Below are 20515 nucleotides of genomic sequence, written 5' to 3'. Positions count from 1 at the left end.
GGGTGGAGTTGGGGTTTTAAAAACAATAAGACAGGAAGAAAATTCATAACATATAAGGGGATAGGAAAGAAAAAAAAACAGGTGACTGTATGGGAGGCAGGCAGGGACCTGATTCTGCAGGGGCAGAAGTGGGAGGTTGACTGAAGAGAGAGGCTGGAGGCCGAGGTTTCACTACCGCAGACGCAGACCGAGACCTCGGCTCAGACACGCCTTACTACTGATCCCGCTGTTTTTCTTCGAAGACTTGCCCTGCGCGCCATTCAAATCCCATAACTGTGGAGACGTCTGAGGTCACGTGAATGTTGTTGTGAAACAATCTATTTTTGCTCAAACTATAATGTTGCCCATCCCAACCTTGTAATTCTGTTGTCTGTCGCAGGAGATATACGAACAAAATCTCATCATTACCCTTTTCTTTTTCAAGACCTGACCAATTTGTCTTTTTATATCCCTCGGTGTGTTTGCCACCTTTAGCCGCGTTGTAGTTTGGCTTAATAAAGCGATGCAGATGTGTTGTTTAAACAAGAGGCGTTTTGCTGTGTAAACCCAGCGAGATAGGTTTTTTTCGGCTAAAGCGAACTTGGTACTCCGCTGCCTTCAAAATTGTCGAAATTCTAATATGCAGGCAAACAAAGCCATCGGCCCAAGCCGGGGACGCAAAGCGTGGGGTTTCGCGTCTTAAAATTGGACCGAGTCAATGGGCAGGCTGGATTTCGGCAAACCGCGGCGCTTATTGCAAAAGAGTAAACAGCAAAACAGGGACGGGTGGGAAAAGCTGTGGGCTCCTTATGAAATCAGGCCTGGGCAGCTCATTTCAAACAAACTAAACTGGCAGAGAACTGAAAATACCGGAATGCCACGGTAAACACCACCTTCCTCACCCACCCATACTGGCAAGCGATTAGCACGGACTCTCCTCCGCCGTCTGAAGTCCAATGATACCACCGAGGTCCCGACATGGGAATGAATACCGGTCCGTCCGCATTCTGAATTTTAGCTTCGGAAGACAATCGTCAGATCTTTGTCAAATCCGCACATTTAAGAAATCAACCAGCCAAACAACTGTCGCAGACACTCCCGACCTCACCCACCCGGGGTGATAGACAACTCCCTCTGCGCATGCCAGAACAAGCTGCCGCGCTCGTGTCAAGACGTCGCTGACGAAACTTTTCTCTTGAGATCACAGAGGGAAGTGTAGCATAATAAGGTGTGCATATGTAAAGCGAAAGCCCTATTCACCCTCGACCATCTACGCTGTAGAGAAGGTATACGGTTCGACACGGGGGGATCGGAGAATGCTTGGGGCACCTGATTCTGTCCCGAATTCCTCCGCTTTGCTTGTTAAGGGAAGCGAGAGGATGTTTTTTTTTCTCCACCTCTGCTGCAGACCTTTCCTTTTAATTGTATTAACCAAATTTAAGCGGCAGCGGGACACAGCACCAGTCGAGTTACGCAATAACGAAAGCCTTTTTTTTCAGTTACCGCTAAGTTCTCGAGAGGAATGTTCTGAGTCACCCGTCTGTCATCGATCATTTAGTTTCAAAGTAAGAATTCTCACCACTGTTTGTAGCGAGGGGCATGGCAGAGGATCGGCCGTACCATATATTTTAGATCTGAGCCCAAGTCAATGAATCACATGACTCTCGAAGCGCTGCAGACAACCAATGGGCAGCTTGCTCAACAATAGGCTCTTTGTCGTGCCGGTTTTCCTGATCGACACCGGAAAAACAAGACCCACGAAGGATCGTTTGAAACAGTTGCGGAATTGTCCCCGATGCCAAGTGTTGTATGCGCAAGCAGCCACCGTGACTTTCTGATCACTCAGTCATCGTTATGTTTAACTACAGGACTTATGTGCTTTTCAAAAACCCGGAGGTGAGACATTCGGTGCTTTGTTCGCTCAGACTGTAGATAGAGGAACATTAGCTATCACGTGTGCAGGTGTTAATGCCAGAAACATCACAATTCCATTATGTTGCACATATTGCCTGATGTAGAGATGCCAAAGTCATGCATGTTAGTGAGTATACGTTTATATTGATGGATATGGAAAAGGTGATTTGAGTTCAGGCGTCGGCAGGGAAGAGTTGGATAAGTTCACTCAATTCTGCCCAAGGACATGTTTCTCGTCCACCGTTTGCATAACCTTAATATGTCTCGTCTTGAAATGTCGGAAACGATGATAGAATTTATGACCGCTTGAAGGGAGGGCATCGAAGAAGGAGCAGATCCCCACTCCTGTGTAATGTTTTTCAAAATCAAAGAGACACCCTGCTGGTGTGATTTGGTCTTGCATTTAGAATTTAACTTATCAAGATAAACAAAGTTGACCACATTTTTGCAGATTGAAATGTGACCGGGGGAAAAGGCAGGCAGCAAAGTGCCAGCTACCAGGAGGCAGCACAGGAAATCCTGTAAATTCCCTAGTTTGCAACAAAAGATGATAATGTCTGTAGAGGTTCCCTGTCGTCCAGATCGGTTAATTCTTTGCAAAATCCTCTTCTTGCGGCAACTGGACTTGAATTTCTTCCCTCGAGGACATTTCACCTCTCATCCGAGAGGCGTCTTCGGTTCACATGGACTGCGGGAAGTTTCCGAATATAGCTCCCAGGGTTGGAGGGCTGGTTTAAGTCGCGATGGCTTGTTATGTAAATGGTAGAGTTGTTTTGCAGAAACTAGGTTGAAGCGGGTTGTTGCGTTAATGGGGGTGTCGTCAGTTGGGAACAAAGGTGCGCCTTCCGGGGACATATCTGGAATAAAATTTGAAAAGGTGTACCACAAATTTTGGATCACATGGACTGAAGCTCAGGCGGTCGTTGCAGAGGTCTGGTGGTTTGGAGGGCGCAGGGGGAACCATGTGAGTGGGTCCATGTGAGCTAATCTGTCTTGGGAAGGATCCCGTTACAGCCCAATATATAGGCAAGAGATTGTTTTTCCGTGTTTTTACAAAGACTCCTCCCTCGAACGATCTGGCTTCTCTGGTCAGAGTTGCCGTATTTTTATCTCTCAGGTGCAGGTGGAGCCTGGAGTTCTTTCCTGAAGTCGTGCCTCTCCTGTGTTGAGCCATCTGTTAGCGCAGAGGTGGTTTTGTCTCACCAATGCAGATGTCATCACAGGTTACACCACATTTTGGATCTTGTGCCTGGGTGTTTTGTCCTCGATGCACCAGTCTTTCCCTCAGGGTACCGTGAGGTTTGACGTGCTCTGGTATTTGGTGTTTGTTGAAAACCCTTCCTGAGTTTTTTCTGAAACGTATGGCCTGATATGCTATGGTGTGGTGTTCTGGTGTTTTTATTTTGGGGTGATAAAGCTTATAGCCTCAGTGTGCCAGGTCCTGCAGAATAACATGAAATTAAAGATATGAAAAGAGGCTTTTGACCAATTCATCGTCCGCACGCATAATGTCAAATATAAGCAAAGACTTTGTTCGATAAAAGATGCCAAGAACTAGTTCAACCAGCTGATTGTTTGATCTTTGGCAGTGCACCAATACCTGTAGCTGCACCAAACGCGAGAAAAATTAAAATTATAGAGAAACAACAACCAGACTCAGGCGGACCGGAAAGAGGCAAATGTATATGTTGTGTAATTCAAGGAAAAAAAAAATAGGACCGCAGATGGTTCAAAAATTGTTTATTGAAAGGAGATAACATCTGTTGCCGATGTGGCAAAACGCAGGCCTTGTTTCTTGCCGGGCTCAACGCTTGGTACAGGAAATGCCATGTTTTTTGTTTTTTTTTTGAACATTTATTATAACAGGTTCCTTAACAGAGTCACACACATTCTTACAAAACCTCATAACAAGATACACATTATACAATATTCTTTATAGGTCACTTATTTCCTCACTAGCAAAGCGAAAAATAAAATAAATAAATAAATAAATAAATAAATAAATAAATAAATAGAAATAAATAAAAAAAAAAAAACACAAAAACAAACAAACAAAAAAAACCATCTAACTCAGTCAAATAGTGATAATATCTTCAACTCTCCAAATATTTTCTAATGGGTGCCCATTTGTCAAGATATAGGTCTGTCTGAAGTTGTTAGTTTGCTGTTATGTGTTCAGTGCAGTTTACATCCTTAAGCCTCTGACGCCACTGTTCCAGGGTAGGTGGGTGGGGTTTGAGCCAGTGAAATGCCGTGTTTTAAAGCAAGACGAGTAAAGGTGGCTCTTTTTCTCGGAAGTGTCTCCGCAAAAATTCTGAGAAAACACTGAAAGCGACTAGGCAAGAAACAACCCTGGGGCTGGCAACAAGGCGACGTCTGGGTCCTCCAAAATACTAACTGACACATGGCAACAAACCTGGACATTTCAGTGAGTTCAAGAAACAAGGACACACAAAGGGCCTGGTCTAACAATGCTACTGGAGAAGTCAGAGCGCTGGGTGGGGTGAAAACTCATTTAGCAGACCGGGTTGGTTGTAGCTGTTAATCAAAGGAACAGAATCTGCATGTGTCAATGTCTTGCTACATTCTTTCTGCTCTTGACGAAACCCAAGCTAAGATTCTTAAGATGTATAAAACCAAAGACTGGAATCTGATGGTGGTCCCGCTGGCACACCACATTGATCACTTCTTTCTGGAGATGTCCGGAGAACACTTCTAGAAATGTCTCGCAGGGACGCTAGCGGGAGTGAAAGGAGCCGCCCTTCATCATGCGGATGAGATCCTCATCTTGGGATCTTCTGCAGATGCTGACTTGCCAGCCAGCTGTGAAATAGGACGCATTCCTGGGGCACGCGATCCCGGCGCATCGAGACAAACTTGAGAAAAATCAACACGAGCCTGAGTGTGCGAGCGATTTTAAAATATTTTCAGGCGTTGTTATTTATGCGGGTAAAATTTTTGCCACATATCACAGAGACCAGTCACGCTGGGGGAGGCGGGGGGGGGGGGGGGGGGCGCTCGAGCCTCTGAGTCACTTCATCAGGATCCAGTTGCCGCTAATTCGCACCCCATGAAACAGAGTTGCAGTCGCTGACTGGATTGTGCAGCGGTTTCTGTTCTCATCTGGTCTGAAGAGGCTTTCTTTCTTGCACCGACGCACCACAAGCCACTTGTTTCCCTGCTGAGAAACAGAGCTCTTGATGACCATCATGTCCTGTCATTCTGACTGAATGCTCCTCTTGACGCACCAGATCCAGTACGCGCTCGGAGAGAATCCCGTCACGCGTTGCGCTCTGCTCGGGCCTCTCACGCCCGTCGGTGGAAACATTATCGCCAAAAGAGAGGGCGCCTGAGTCGGCACGGAGGCGGGGAGGGATCCGAACGGGACACGGAAAGTGGAAAAAAGAAACAATTCACTTGGTGTACACAAGTTAGTTAAACGTGGACTCAAGCAGGGCAGAGTCTCGGTGGACCTGAGCCTCTGCATGCGCCCGCCGGCCCATCATTGTTTATCCTCAGGGTAATGGGAGCCCCTCATCGCTCCCAGGGCAAACCTCTCATTACACGGATCCCTTCCACGCCTCTCATCACATCCTTTTAGTCCAGGGGAACTGCAGACCAGGTGTCACAGCTTCAGGCATTTCAGAAAGATGGATCCAAATTTGAAGGTGTGAGTAACTTCTAGGACCAACAAAAAAGAAGAATGCAGATAGAAACAAAGAGTCACAGATTAGAAGCATCTGAGACTGAGCCCAGACAACAACAATCGAACTTTGGGTGTCAAAAGACAGATGAATTTCATGTCCTGGTCATTTCAGAGTGAAATCTGAGGGTCATACAAACCCTAGTTTGAACAGCCTCACCGGTAGATGTTATGGATTTGAAATCAGAATCAGAATACTTTATTGAGCCCCCAGGGGGAAATTGCTTAAAAGAACTCAATTATTCCTGCATGGCACCTAGGATCCATTTTACTACTACTGCTAGTACTACTAGTACTCCTACTACTACTACTAATACATGTTTTTGATACCCAAAAATCTGTTTATTTTTTGCAAGCCAGTTTCTCTGTTTTCCCACAAATGATTCATAGTGAGTGTTCTGCAGAGAAACATAAGCATGCATGAATGATTGGATGCATGAATTGATTTTTGGCAAAGGGGACGGTTCTAACATCCACCCTTTGTATTTTTGTATGCATCCAGTTTCAGTGTTGCAACTTTCTGTTACTGCCCTGCAGTGCACGTTTTCTGATACTAATGTTGGGCATTCATGTCTTTGGCAGTCAAGAGGAGAATAAACAAGGCCCGTCGAAGGGAATATTATCATATAAGATTTATTTGTCTCTCAGTTAGGAGTCTCACGAGGGACTATTCGAATCCAACTGTGTGAAACCAGGGAGGACTTCTGTCGCTGCGCGTACAATGCTAGTGCAGAGATGCCGCAGCACCTTGCGCAATGTCACACCCTGCCTTTTGATGACAACGCCGAACTTGAAAGTATCTTTCATCGGACCGAAGACTTTGCAAGGGTAACTTGTTAAACTTTTAATTTTGGTGTGCGTTTATCAGAGACGCAGGTGATACCCCAACCAGAGTCGTTTTGCTTTTGACTTGCACAACGCTGTAAACTCTATCACCCCCTTATTTCTGCTTCCATTGCAGTCGAGCTGGTTTTCATGACAGGTTACCTGGCAGGTACATCAGTGTGACACACTCTGAAACACCCTCCCCACCTCGCCCCACACACATGTTCCTCACGTGTTCTGTCAAGGTATGTTCCCTCAGGAAGTCTCACAAAAGTCTCTTTTTAACATATGTTCAGCAAAAATTAGGTACCAAAGTAATATTAATACAAGGGAGTAAAATGTATATAAGTATCTTGTTTCATCGAATTTAACAGATTTTCACGTGTTAATCGTTTATTTAGCTTGCACACTTGTTTTTTTTTTTGCTTCATAACAGATTATATTCATAAACATTATTTCATTTTTATTGTTTCTTAAATTATATATTTTTTTCTGTAGCTTTAATGGTGTCTTCAAAACTGGAGACATGAAACAATTCATTTCACCTCAAATTTGCGCTGTTATTAATTGTAGGCCTATCTAATAATTGTAATAGAATTTGCTCTAGACCCGCAGCAGTGCAGTAAGTGGTGAAAACACATGCAACAGATGCATCCGTCACTCTGTTTCCTCGAGTTATTAAAAGTCAAACCGGCCTCATGGCATCAGTGAGAGGACAGAGGACATTCTCTTAACACGCGTAAATGTTCCGCTGTTGACATACATAACAGGGTGTCAGCGGGAAAGAGAGGAAGGGCAAGGCCGGGTTTGTGTTTCTCTTTATTTGATAGCTAAACAAAAGAAATGAGATTTTTTTTTTTTTTCCGTGCGGTGGGCATAACGCAAAGCAAAGTCCAAGGCTGGAATCAAAGAGCAGGTGTAGAACGGTCCCTCCCCCTCATTCAAAACACTATTACACCCTTCACAAACCTGAATCCGACAAGTATTTTTAGATTGAAAAATATGGCGGGTAACAGATATTAATTTGGAAAGAGCCGTCCGTGCACAAGAGTCAAATAAAGCCAGCAGGCAATGTGCTAACCGTGGAACTAAGAGAATTTGCATCCAGCTCAGCATTTGCATGTGTCCTGACGGCGGGCTTCTGCTCTGAGCTTCAGACGCCTTCCTGCAGGCAGAGATGATGGATCGGCTTCGGCGGACGGAAACCTTTACTCGCAGAAGATGGAAACCGCTTTCCAGAGAGGGAAATATTGTACGCACGAGTCACGGTGCCCCTGCCGCCGTTTACATTCAGGGAAAAAATAACAAAACAATTCCTCGCATTTAATCGAGCTGTGCTGTTTCCATGGTTACAACTCAGAGGTTTACTTCCTTCACCCTGAGTTCTCCACCCTCCTCCCCCTTAGTCATATCTACATACAACTCCACACATGATTTCTTGTCCCTTTTGGGAACGTGTCTCCTCCTACTGCTTTCCAGTCCGGCGTCCGCCCGCCTCCCCGGCCCCCGTCACGCCCGCTCAACGCCTCGCTCTCTCAATGAAATCCAGACATGCGTGCTGTACTCTCGCTCTGTGGCTAAAGAAAACAACTTAAGGCCGTAGCTAGGCAACTCCAAATATGACTCATCCACCGCCGCGCCCATCATTAATTTACCCCCCAACGCAGTCACACACACACACACACACACACACACAGACAGCTTCAAAACCTCCTCATGAAAAGTATTTTGTGTTATCAAATCGTTCAATTGTGGGAGGGTGTGATTCACTGGATTCCAGAAGACACACACACACACACATATATAAACATATCTCACCTTGCTCTGGGAACAAAAGCTGACGGGGAGCTTTTATTTGCAGGAAGAAAACGACCAAGCCTTTTTTTTTTTTTTCGCTTCACTTGGAAACATCTTGTCTGCCGATTACAACTGAGCTGAGTCATTAACAGCGATGTTGTTTATTCAAAATACGATATCCATGGTGTCCACCATTAACCTTATTCGTGGATGGAGGATCTTGGTTTTCAGATCTGCGGTACAATGGTTTTGAGTTTGGATCATTTGAGGAGAATGCTGACAGCGAACAAGGCATCTTGGTTAATTTGAAAATCTTAAGGTAAAAAAAAGGCAAACAGATGAATATACAAATAAAACAACTCACGCGTTACACTAATTAATCTAATGAGGGGTTCGGACAGAGGCTTGGGAATCGAAAAAGGGGGGAAAAGGTCAAATTCTTCTCTGTCAGTCAGCCAGCATGGTGGATGGATAAATGGATGGCGCCATCCACTGGATAGAAAGGCAAATAAAATATTTTCATGTTTAGCGTCAATGTTTTTAGAAAGCTGTAATAAAGTTATTATAAAGCAGGTGGAGCCCTAAGGAGGGAAAAAAAAATCTATTCTCTGAGAGAATCCGTGATATGATTCAATGATTCCTCGCCAAATCGAAACTTCTTCTGGGATCCTGGCTTCGACCTGTCAGAGGTCAGAGGTCCTCTGAGGAGACAGCCGGTGGTGAAATGTTAACGTAACTCCCCTTTCATCACCAGCGGAAAGATAAACTACAAGCTTAAATTTATGATCCCAAGATTGTTCATCCAGTCTCTCAAGTGTGAAGTCAAGATTTTTCAAGTTATCGTTTCCGCAGCAGCAGCAGCGGCGGCGCCCTCCTCTGTCGCTTCTCTTCTCGAGTCAGAAGGTTACATTTAATCCGGTGTGTTTAATGGTTAGCTACTAGTATTCTTCTGAGTTTACTGTTCTTAGACCTTTTGTTTGCAACTTAGCCAAGATTATGGAGCATTATTTCTTCACTGGGTGACTCACTCTTGGTTTACTTCCAATCGGTATAAAACATTTCTAACTGGCAACTAACACAATCAAAAGAATCCAGCTAGATGAAACCGGTTTGGGTTATAAAAATGGCAGTTAACTGTTAGTGACTCAAATCCAGCCAGAGGCTCATTTTCACCATGTTCCCCAAAAGTGATGCAACTGCAGCCCTAAAGCCACTGGCGGAAGGTTCAGTGCAAAAGTTGCGGATAAATCCACGCTCAAGCCAAATGTTTTTACACCAAGTTGCTTATCTGCCGTTAAAGGGGACGCGAGCACCTGCTTTAACACAAAAAGATGTGTGTATAGTTACTCTGCTATAACACAGCTTGATTATACTTTGGGATAAGTACAAAAAGTGGATACGTACTAAAATAAAAAAAACATGGAACTGATTAGTTATTAAGTAGGAAAAATACAACCAAACACATTAAGTACTTGTTGATTAGAACAGAAAAAACAGTGCTTAGGAACTCCTTAGTTTATCCACGACTCTTACAATGTTAATTCAAGTATGGATAATGTCTGAAAAGGAAGGCATCCTCAGGGCGTCAGCGGCCGGTGTCTCCCTTCCAAGCCGGATAAATGCAGAGGGTTGCGTCAGGAAGGGCAACCGGCATGAAACTTTTGCCAAAAACCAAACATGCAAATCAAACTTATAACCAGATCATACCGGATCGGTCGTGGGCCGAGTTAAATAACCACCGCCATTGGTACCGATGACCTACAGGAAACCAATGGAAACGGGGCTACTGTAGGTCAAAGAAGGAGAGGAGGAAGGTGTGTTTGGAAGCAGAGAGAGAAGACGAGAAGATTTGTGGAAGCAGTGAGAGAGGATATGAAGGTAGTTGGTGTGAGAGACGAGGATACGGAGGATAGTTTTAGATGGAGAAGGTTGATAAGCTGTGGCCACCCCTGAAAAGCCAGAAGAAGAAGAAGAGGAAGAAGAAGAAGAAGAAGAAGAAGAAGAAGAAGAAGAAGAAGAAGAAGAAGAAGAAGAAGAAGAAGAATGTCTGAAAAGGCTGGGAAAACGTAATTCACACCTTCGTGTCCTGACTTCATGGCACCAAAATGGGGAGGGTTCCGCTCCGATTCCCTCTCTGATTGGATCCACACACTCTGGGGACAAATTTTGGGGGGTTATTTTTTCGAGAGAAGGCTACCCGCCAGAATGGAAGGAAAGGTGGACAAAACAGTGGTGAGAGCAGCGATGCTGTATGGACTAGAAACTGTTACAATGACGAAAAGACAGGAGGCAGAACTAGAGGTCGCGGAGATGAAGATGTTGAGGTTTTCTTTGGGAGTGACCAGGATGGATAGGATCAGGAGTGAGTCTATCAGAGGGACGGCACATGTTAAATGTTTTGGAGAGAAGGTCAGAGAAGCCAGACTGAGATGGTTGAGTCATGCACAGAGGAGGGAGGGTGAATATATTGGTAGACGGATGCTTGAATTGGGGCGGCGCAACGGTGCAGTGGTTTGTGCTTCACAGCGCAAAGGACCCCGGTTTGATTCTGACTAGGGGACTTTGCTTTTTGGAGTTTGTGGCAGATGGCATGTTCTCCCCATGTTTGTGTTGGTTTCCTCCCACAGCCCAAAAACATGCAGGTTAATTGGAAAAAATTGGGAAAATCGCACCGACTGACCGACGGGCAGTCCAGGGTGTACCTCGCCTCTGGCCCGCTGACAGCTCGGATAGAGAAGCGGAAGAAGATGGATGGATGGATGCCGGAATTGGAGCTGCCAGGCAGGAGGTCTAGAAGAAGAACAGAGAGATTTATGGACATCGTGAGAGAGGATATGAGGTTACTTGGTGTGAGAGAAGGATACAGAGAATAAGGTTAGATGGAGATGGTTGATTCCCCGTGGCGACCTCTGAAGGGACAAGCTGAAAGGAAAAAGAAAGGAGTTTTATTATTTGTCCACAATTTTCAAACCGCAGTCTTTCTTTGCTTCCACTCCTCTTCCACAGCTATGCTTCGCCTCTGTATTATTTCAGCTTTGACTGCAGTTTCCTTTTTGTTACTTTCTGAGTTTTTTTTTTTTTTTTAATATCCGTCCTCGGGCAAATCTTCTCAACACGCATCTGACAAAAGAACACTTTCCAGAGGAGAAAAAGAAAGTTCTTTGGTTTCTGAGGAAGAAAAGTTTGGCTGAAGTGTTTGTGTTGAGGGTCCTGCTCTTGGGTTTTTCCATTCGGTATTCAAAAAAAGAAAATAATCTCAGATGAGAGCCTTCACTTCAATCTCGTTTTTGATTCAATCCAGACATTTTAGTAGGAAGTAGGACCAACATTGAACAACACAAGACTGCAAGTTATCATATGTTTAACTATATGTATTCATCTCGAGTCATGTTGTATTGAGTGCTTTCCACTTCTAAATTGCAATTAGTTTTATTTCCAGTTCCGCAGATCAAGGCTTATCACCTTCAGCCCTAGTTTTCTTTTAACACAGCAAAATCTAATTTTATCACAATGAAAAGTTCACTTTTTTCTTCCTCTTTTTCTCATAGGGAACAAATCGCTGTGTCCCTGGGATCGTGAGAACTCTGCCGACTGGGTTTCTCACAATGCAGCAACGTGCTCCAAGGTGAATGCTTTTATTAAGGACAAAATAAGAATATTTGTAATTGACAACGGCTGGCGCAATTTTTTGTGCAATTGCATGTTCCCCACCAAATCTGACTTCCTCTCACAGTCCAAAAGCATGTAGTAGGTTCACTGGAGACCTAAAGTGCCCAGACATGACAAATGAATGAATTGCTGTTTGTCTCTATAGGTGGATGTGTGATGGACTGCCAACCAAGCCAGGGTGAACCCCGTCTCTCATCAATGGCAGCTCCGATAGACTCTCTGCTATAATTGTAGGCTTATCAACTGTGGTTTGGGGGTGCCGAAGATATATCGTAATATTCATTCATTATCTACAGATTTTCCTACACTAAGGGTCGCAGGGATGTCATTTGGCCGAGGCGGGGTTCACCCTGGATCAGTCGCCGGTGGACTGCAGATATTTCTCAATAGCTCATTATTAGTGGACTGAAGTGTGTGAGAAACAAGTAAAAACAACCTTTCAATTTGTAAGCATGAAAAATGACACAAACAACTTTGCACGATGGCAATCAGCAGGATATTTACTATCGAAATGGAAAACTTCTATTGAAGCGATGCCTACACTACAAAGAAGACGGCCTTGAATATTTGAAACATGGAACTGTTAACCCAGAAGCACTGCGGTGTTTAATAACAGCATGATGACGATCCTTATTGATACAGAGTAAAAAAAAGAAATAAAAATATCCACATAGCAAACTTTCTCAAATATGAAAATAAAATTTAGCATCAACTCTTTTTCCAGCTCAGGCTGAAGTCCAGGAATGGTGTGAAGGGAGATGAGAGAGTGGGCAAATTCCAAGATTTCTTAGTAAACAGTCGGACTGAATGGGATGTTCTGGCGTCTCTCCTTAATCTGCTTTCCCAGGATACATCCGCACACGATGGCAGCAATCTGTTTTAGGGACAGAAGGGTGTGGAACCAAATGAAACGGCAGGTGCAGTATGAAAACGAAGGCAAATGAAGTACGGAAGTAGCTCTGAATCACTTCGGTCGACGCCATCTGAGTTGTTCTGATGAAGCATACGATCACCAGTTAACATGCAGAGATCCAATACCCCGACCTACTTTGCATAGTAAGGAAATTAAAAATGAAATCTAGACTGAAATCCAATAAAAAGCCTATAAAACAACAAACGTTGTTTTATAGTCTTCCACGTCACCATCACAAAAACTCTGCACTTAAACAGTGTCACTGTTCAGGTATGTGTTTGCAGATTTATATGTCAGAAGTTTGGAGATATTGGGATTAATGATCAGGGCTTAAAGCTGAACAGGGCTAAAAAGATTCAAGAATTAAAGTTTACTCATAAGACTGCTGAATTCTATAAAGATGGTAAGCAAGCATTGAGAATTGTAGGTAACTGGATAGACATCAGTTAAAGGCAAAGCTATAGTTAAAGAGCTGAATAAAGTCTGGATTATTATATTATATTATATTATATTATATTATATTATATTATATTATATTATATTATATTATGTTATATTATATTACATTATTCATATAATCACTTACACGTCATCTATCAAATTCGAAAAAACTAATTTCAGGCATAAGTAACAACTTATCAACCAAAATTCATCAACAATTTTTACCTTACATTAAGGAAACAGTAATAAAGTAATTTTCTCTACAAAAACAGAAATAGTATAGTATCTTTGAGTGTAAACCATTACCAAAATGCAACCAAATAAAGTAATTCAAAAACTTAGTATTAAAAACTTAGACAAAAATCTCAAATTCTCACTGCCAGATGTGACCGTCAGGCCCATGAGAGCTTTTTGAATATTTTGCCTGTGTCTACAACCGCAAAGCTACCAGTGTCAGAAAGAGACTGAAATGTGAAATGAGGCCCAAGAATCAGAAAATGCCACGGTGCATTGAAAAGGTAACCGAGCTGAAAAAAGTGGGATTTTGGAATCCTGTTGCCATTTAAAAGGGCATCCTCAACTTTTCATTATTGTAATTTTTTACTTGATAATTTTGACCTATTTTTTTTGAAGGAATCATATTTCATTTGTAAATGATTACAACCTCTGATTTTCTTACCTAATATAAATATAAATGAATATAAATAAGCCCCAGAGTTTATAGTGCACATTCCAGTATCCGGAACTGCCTCTGATATTGTTGAAACTAAGGGCAAAATATGAACGAGTTTTTGGGGCCTGGATAGTTAACTGGCTGTGAAGGAGCCAGAGCTGGTCTTAGAGTTCAAGAAGATTCATCTAGAAACAGGTGGCGTCTCCTCTATGTACAGCGTTAGCTCTGGAAGTCCAGTGGCTCTGGACTCCTGGAGATTGGTGCCAAACTCTACGGTTCTTGACTTGCACGTGGTGAAATGCATCAAGTGGTGTGCTAGTGTGATGGGGGATTTTGAAGCTGGATGAGAAGTCGCCTCCTGAATCACCTCAGATAGTTTGTGTTTATAGGGCAAAGAGGATCCACCTTTCATGGTGTTGTTAGGCGGTGTCAGGGCTAGGGTGCCATATGGTGACTCCATTGTTCTGCTGGGAGACATTATTGGGAGCAAACACCTATATAAACCTGAACTGTGTTATTGGACCTCTGCACGAGGAGTTGCGTTGTGTCCGAGGTTCCACTGCAGGGCGGCTGGATGAAGCGCAAAGACGTCCAGGGCAAGCTCAGAACAGAACCGTTGCTCCTCCGTGTTCTCAGTTTTGGATCTGGAGGGTTCCGGCCTAGAAACTGTTTGCTCGCCCGTTCCGGTTGGAAGTGAGGAACTGCCTCAAGTGAAGGAGCAGAAGTATATTGAGGTCTTGGATTTACGAGTGACGGTAAAAGAGAGCGTAAACCGGACAGGAGGATCGGCGCACCGTAGCCTCACCAGGAGGAGCTCGAGTTGGTCGTTCGCGACAGCGACGCCAATGTCGTCCTACTCGGTCTGCCGGCACGCTGACCCGACCCCAGGTAAACGATGGTTCGATGATGAAGTTGATGTTAGACCTCATTGTAAAATACATTCCCCAAATAATGCGTAGCAACAAGTGAAGGATTTCTGTGCACAAAATCCCACAATAATGGATTTGAAGAAGCATAAACTCATATCATGTCAGCTCTCTTTACTTCTGAAGACATCAACCCCCGCTGATTGTCTTCTTGTTATCCCATTCTATAGAATTTGGGGTCAGTTTTTTCAATTCGATTTGATTCAGATCAATTTCGGTTTAATAGCTTTCTTTATTACCCGATGCAATTAAAAGCACTATGAGTAGTTTCTGTGCATCTCAGTAAACCCATTACAACCCCCTCCACCAGTTAGAGCCATTTTGTGGTACGTTTTAAACCTCAGAGTATTATACTGTAGATTAGGTTTTTGGTACAATGACTCTTTTTTTTGTTTTTTAATCTCGGTTTTTAAATAATACGAAACTACATTCTGAATGTATTGGAGTAGGTGTTATAAATATTGAAATGGCCAATTAGGACCCAAGCTGACAACGGCGTTTTCTGTTGCAATGTTACAACCTCCTATTACAATTTCCTTTTTTGCTCTCAAATTTATTTATTAACACTTGAGCCCCCGATCATGACTTACACTTTCAGTCTTTTACTCACACATGTAGTAAAGAATGTAGATTATACTGTACTTAGATTCAGTTTGTTTTACAACTGGATTCAGTCTTTTGGGTGAACCATTGAAGGTGGTGGACAATCTGACTGTTGGGATTAAGAATGTAGCAGTCAATTTGAAAAAATGTAAAGAACGTCAGATTTTCCTACCATAGTGCCTCCGAATCCGAGGAACAATCCCAGCATCAGTGATGCCTTGCTCTCAAAGAGGTTTAAGATGATTCCAGGACAGTTCTGTAAAACAAAAACACCAGTGATGTGCCTTCCTCCAGCACTGGCAGTATCGCCATTCACTTCCGTTTCTCCCTGTCATCATGAAGAGTCATGTAATACCTGTAGTACGTCTTTAAATAAAAAAATATACATTGATTCATTGATCTATGTTGAAAAGATTTTTGATAAACTGAAGCAGGTTTCAAATTAGCATTGTTTAACAATGGGTAAAAATGAGTCACGGATTAATGTGATGATAACAAACAGACGACTTCTTTTTTCTATCTCAGTCGAAGTCTGACAGCACAGTATCAAACATGCTGATTTTGACTCAAACAGCAGGCTTGATAATAAAAAGAATTAAATACGGTAGATACAACCACATTTGTTGCTTCATTGTCCCGACATTCAAAGACAGCACTGTTGTGGAAAAAAAATCTGCTCTGAGAGTGGCGTGAAACTTCACAGAAAGAGACCCTTGTTTTTGTGGGTGTCATTTAAAACTCTGTGCAAAGAGGGTTCACACGTTTACAGAGTGCGAGCTGTCTGCAAAGGAATAAGCCGCTCGGGGAGGAGAGAGCGAGCTGAGTCCTAAAATTGTATGAGAAGAAAAAAAAAGAACAAGCAAGGTATTCAGAGCCTGAGGGTGATATGGAACAGTTAGAGGGGACTGGAAGGGAGGAAACCGGGGTCAGGAGAAATATACGAGAGGGTGAGGCTGAGGTCAAAATAAGACACGCTCACACTATGTACCACAAAGAGGACGGATGATGAGAACAACACAGTTGTTGTGAATCAAACACTAAACGTAGCATGATGAAGGGACGGGATGGAGACAAAAATGAATAGGAACTATCAGATTTGTCAGGAAAACCTGGAAAATCCAAGGACAAACTTACAGGCATGACAATTTTCTCGAGAAAACCATCCGGTTTTGGGCAGGTTTTTTTGGCGAAGTCCAAAATGGGGATCCCGGTCACGCCGCAGCAGTGCAGCTACGGAGCAGAAGGACACGCTTACAACTGGTCATGTTTGTGTTACCAAAAACATGTTTTCCAATCCAATTTACTGGCTGCTCACCGCATTATGAACAAAAGTGAGGGTGGCGGTGATGCCCGGGTCTTTGCTCAAGATGTACAAACCATAAAGATCAGCGTAGAATTCTCCCACATATTTCCCAGTCTGAAGAGTAGACAAAGAACATTGTCGGTGTTGACATTTTTGACTTTTCAAAAGCATTTTTTTCTGGTCCTGTACTAATTATTCAGTCTCCCTCGATTTACCTTCTCACGCAGGACGTATGATATGATTCCGAGAGAAATTTCCATCATGGTCAGGAAGCTCAAAAAGAAAACGAACTGTGAGAAGAGACGATGAGATGAGATGAGATGAGATGAGATGAGATGAGATGAGATGAGATGAGAACAACTTTATTAATCCCGAAGGAAATTGTTGTGCATGAGTTTCAAGTAAAAAAAACATAACAGTAATAGATAATAGTAGAAAGGAGGAAGAATAAGAAATACAATGAAATATGAATTGTCTTATATATTTGTCTATATATATATAATTGTCTCTCTCTCTCTCTCTCTCTCTCTCTCTCTCTCTCTCTCTCTCTCTATATATATATATATATATATATATACACACACATATATATACACACACACACATATATATATTTAAAAAATGGCAAAATGCCACAGTAATGGATGGGTGGCATAAATAACTGCTAAGATTCCATTGAAATGCTACAGTAGCTGGTTTCTTGGATTTAAAATCACAAAATTGGTCTAAACTCTATAGGTTACACCAAAATCAACATTAGCATTATAGACTTTCTCTGTCTGTTGCTGGATGGAGGGACACGCTTCCATCAATATCAGTGGTTTAGCCAGAAATTCCACCTAATACGCTGTATGTAATTCCACATTTTTCATATAATGTTCATGCTGCTGAACTTGGGCAAGAAGATTTAAGAAAAACAACTTGGTTTTCACATGACAGAAATTACGGGACACGGTACCTAGCAAACAGACTCACCACTTGCAGAGCCCATAACTTCTCACTGCAAGCACCGATATCTCCGAAAGAAACAGTGATCAGCATCACTGTGCCGAGCACCATCAGCACAGTCACACCTGCGAGGAAAAGACAGCAAGTCTTTGTCATTGTGAAATAGAAAAACAGAAACAAAAACATTGGCAGAATTTCAGTAAAAATACAGACTCACCAATTACAAACACACTGTTGTTTAAACCATCTATTTCAAAAATCTCTCTGGTGTTTGGACTGAATCTCAGCCACAGGCCGAGGCCCAGAAACGCTATGCCCAGCAGCTGCCAAATGGAGAAAGAGGAATTAAAAAAGCTCAAATTTAAACACCAGATTCATTTACTCACTCACCCGCTGAACTTTAAACATCTATTCACCCATTGGGGTTGCTCCTGTAAGCATTATTGTACCCTGCGAGTTATACATTTTTGCATGTGTTTATACAAATTTTATATTGTTTGCGTTTATTTTTTCTTTTTCATTTTATATTATATTTTTAGAATTTATATATCTTATAGCTGCATGTTATTAACTACCTTTAATATACCATCCACTTTCTGCTGTATTTGAAACTATATCTCCATTGTGGGATGAAGAATGAAATGTTCTATTTTTCTATTCTCTTTTCAAATGACAGACACAGCCAGATAATGACTTCAAGATGTGCAGAGACTGAGCTCAAAGCTTCTCAACAAACAATAATCTCATCCCCTACCAGGAATTCAACGCCTGAGCGGTAATAGTTTACACTGCAGTTTGTTTTTGACGTAAACAAACTTCCGTTTTATTGAAAAGATCACTGTTTTTTGTGAAATACAGATGCCACTGAAACTTCCTTCCTCTTATTAGAAAATGTGTGCGTCTTTGTGTGTATGCAAATAATAAATGTATAAACATGGAGATACACATATGGAAATATGGAGATTTGCACCACTATTCTTTCTTTCTGGATAAGATAAGATAAGATAAGATAAGATAAGATAAGAAAAAGATAAGATAAGATAAGATAAGATAAGATAAGATAAGATAATTATTATTAATCATTATTATTATTATAAGATAAGATAAATTTATGGAAATTCTTTTGTCAATAAATAAGAATTGTAAATAGAGAGACAATTGGGTTGTTACAGGAGACGTGATATGATTTTTTTTCTGATCTCAAAGTAGTCAACAAGTGACGTCACGTCCAGGTGAGGTGAGAGAGGTGGGTTTCCAGAGAAACGAAACTGAACTGTAACTGTATCTAGTTTCATTTTGGTGTTTTGTCCAGTGAGATATCTTTTAGAAGATCTATTTCCACATGTGTCTTTTGACTCCCCGATCACATGGAAAAACCTCGTCACAGGAACCCACGCGTGTCGGACGTACCGCGAAAAGCACGTTGAAGATGCAGATGATATATTTGCAAATGACCCCAAATCCGTCCAGAGCCATGACTGTGGAGGGGAAACACAACATCAGCCCTGCGCTCACTTGCGTTCTCCTCACTGCTTTAATTTTCTCATTTGAATGCGTATTTTCACAAAAAAAAAAAAAAAAAAACGCACACAGAGTAAAACGTACCTGAGAAGAAGACGTCGATACCCGGTGCGTCTGCGTCAGCGTTAACGATCCTCTGTTGTCTTGCAGAGCCCTGGGAATGAATCTCCTGCCGGAAACAGTCCTGGCAGATGCTTTCTGTTCCGGTGAAGCTCCTCCTCTGCTCCGCCGACCTCAGACAGGCGGAGTCCGCTGTTGAAGGCCGGCTAAGTGGGGTGGGGGGAACGAGAGTGGGTGCCTTCCGGTGACCACCTTGGACAACTCCTTGTCCCGGGGTTTGAGCAGCTGCAGGAAACCGACATCGTGTTTGGTTGTGAAGGCCGTGTTGAGTGCATTGGCGAACTACAAGGGTTCCAACCTAGTCATACCACGGTAATGCCAAACAAGTGTGTTTGGACAATAGCGTGGCTTTTCAGTTAGGCTGCTCCCTTCCCCCTTCTCACCCTGTTCTCTGCATCCTCTTCTCCCACACCAACTAACTTCAAGTCTTCTCGCACTCCATCCAAAAATCTCCTCATTGGTGTTTCTCTCAGCCTCCCGCTTGGCAATTCCAACTTTTGCATTCTTCTATCAATATACTCACCATAACTTCTCTGTCCATGTCCCAACCATCTCAGTCTGGCTTCATGTCCAATAATGTCCTCATTCCTGATCCTAACATGTTTCCCTTCTTCTTCTTTCGGCTTTTCCCTTCAGGGGTCGCCACAGCGAAACAACTTTCTCCATGTAACCCTATTCTCTGTATCCTCCTCTTTCACACCAACTACCTTCATATCCTCTCTCACTACGTCCATAAATCTTCTCTTTTGTCTTCCTCGAGACCTCCTGCCTGGCAGCTCCAATTCCAGCATCCGTCTACCAATATATTCACTCTCCCTCCTCTGTACATGACCCAACCATCTCAGTCTGGCTTCTCGGACCTTCTCTCCAAAACATCTAACATGTGCCGTTCCTCTGATACACTCATTCCAGATCCTATCCATCCTGGTCACGCCCAAAGAGAACCTCAACATCTTCATCTCTGCGACCTCCAGTTCTGCCTGCTGTCTTTTCGTCATCGTAACAGTTTCTAGGCATTACAGCATTGTTGGTCTCACCACTGTCTTGCACACCTTTCATTCTGGCCGATAGTCTTCTATCACATAGTGCCCCTGACTCTTTTTTCCACCCATTCCGTCTCTTCACCTCTTTTCGTTGCTCTGGACTGGTGACCCCAAGTACCTGAAAATCCTCCACCTTC

At 42.8% G+C, this 20515-nt stretch overlaps 1 protein-coding gene and 1 long non-coding RNA gene across 2 annotated transcripts; one reads left to right on the top strand and one right to left on the bottom strand.

Annotated features, from left to right (window-relative positions):
* Positions 1-1737: 1737 nt before the first annotated feature.
* LOC147220780 (uncharacterized) lies at positions 1738-19498 on the top strand. The gene is made up of 6 exons (XR_015107920.1): positions 1738-1875; positions 6245-6424; positions 6558-6666; positions 11767-11843; positions 18371-18469; positions 19366-19498. It is a non-coding gene; the product is annotated as an uncharacterized LOC147220780 (long non-coding RNA).
* Positions 12343-19423, bottom strand: cd9r (CD9 molecule related). The gene is made up of 9 exons (XM_086170298.1): positions 19300-19423; positions 19105-19172; positions 17912-18017; positions 17722-17819; positions 16962-17036; positions 16759-16860; positions 16578-16673; positions 15616-15699; positions 12343-12761 (listed from the first exon to the last, which is right to left on the bottom strand). The coding sequence occupies exons 2-9, from the start codon at positions 19168-19170 to the stop codon at positions 12675-12677; spliced, it is 714 nt and encodes a 237-aa protein (XP_086026424.1). The 5' UTR covers positions 19171-19172; positions 19300-19423; the 3' UTR covers positions 12343-12674.
* Positions 19499-20515: the final 1017 nt, after the last annotated feature.

Source organism: Fistularia commersonii, chromosome 23, assembly GCF_037954325.1.
Source record: "Fistularia commersonii isolate RoL2024-O1a breed Wild chromosome 23, RoL_Fcom_v1.0, whole genome shotgun sequence".
NCBI lineage: Eukaryota > Metazoa > Chordata > Actinopteri > Syngnathiformes > Fistulariidae > Fistularia > Fistularia commersonii.
Note: the sequence above shows the minus strand (reverse complement) of the source record. Positions and strands in the feature narration are given on the sequence as shown.

Excerpts from the sequence above, each read along its gene's own strand:
- cd9r (XM_086170298.1), bottom strand. The coding sequence starts at position 19,170 with ATGGCTCTGGACGGATTTGGGGTCATTTGCAAATATATCATCTGCATC. Across the intron at positions 17,820-17,911 it reads CAACAGTGTGTTTGTAATTG|GTGTGACTGTGCTGATGGTG; the intron begins GTGAGTCTGTAT and ends TTTTCCTCGCAG. Across the intron at positions 15,700-16,577 it reads TCGAGAAAATTGTCATGCCT|AACTGTCCTGGAATCATCTT; the intron begins GTAAGTTTGTCC and ends TTTGTTTTACAG.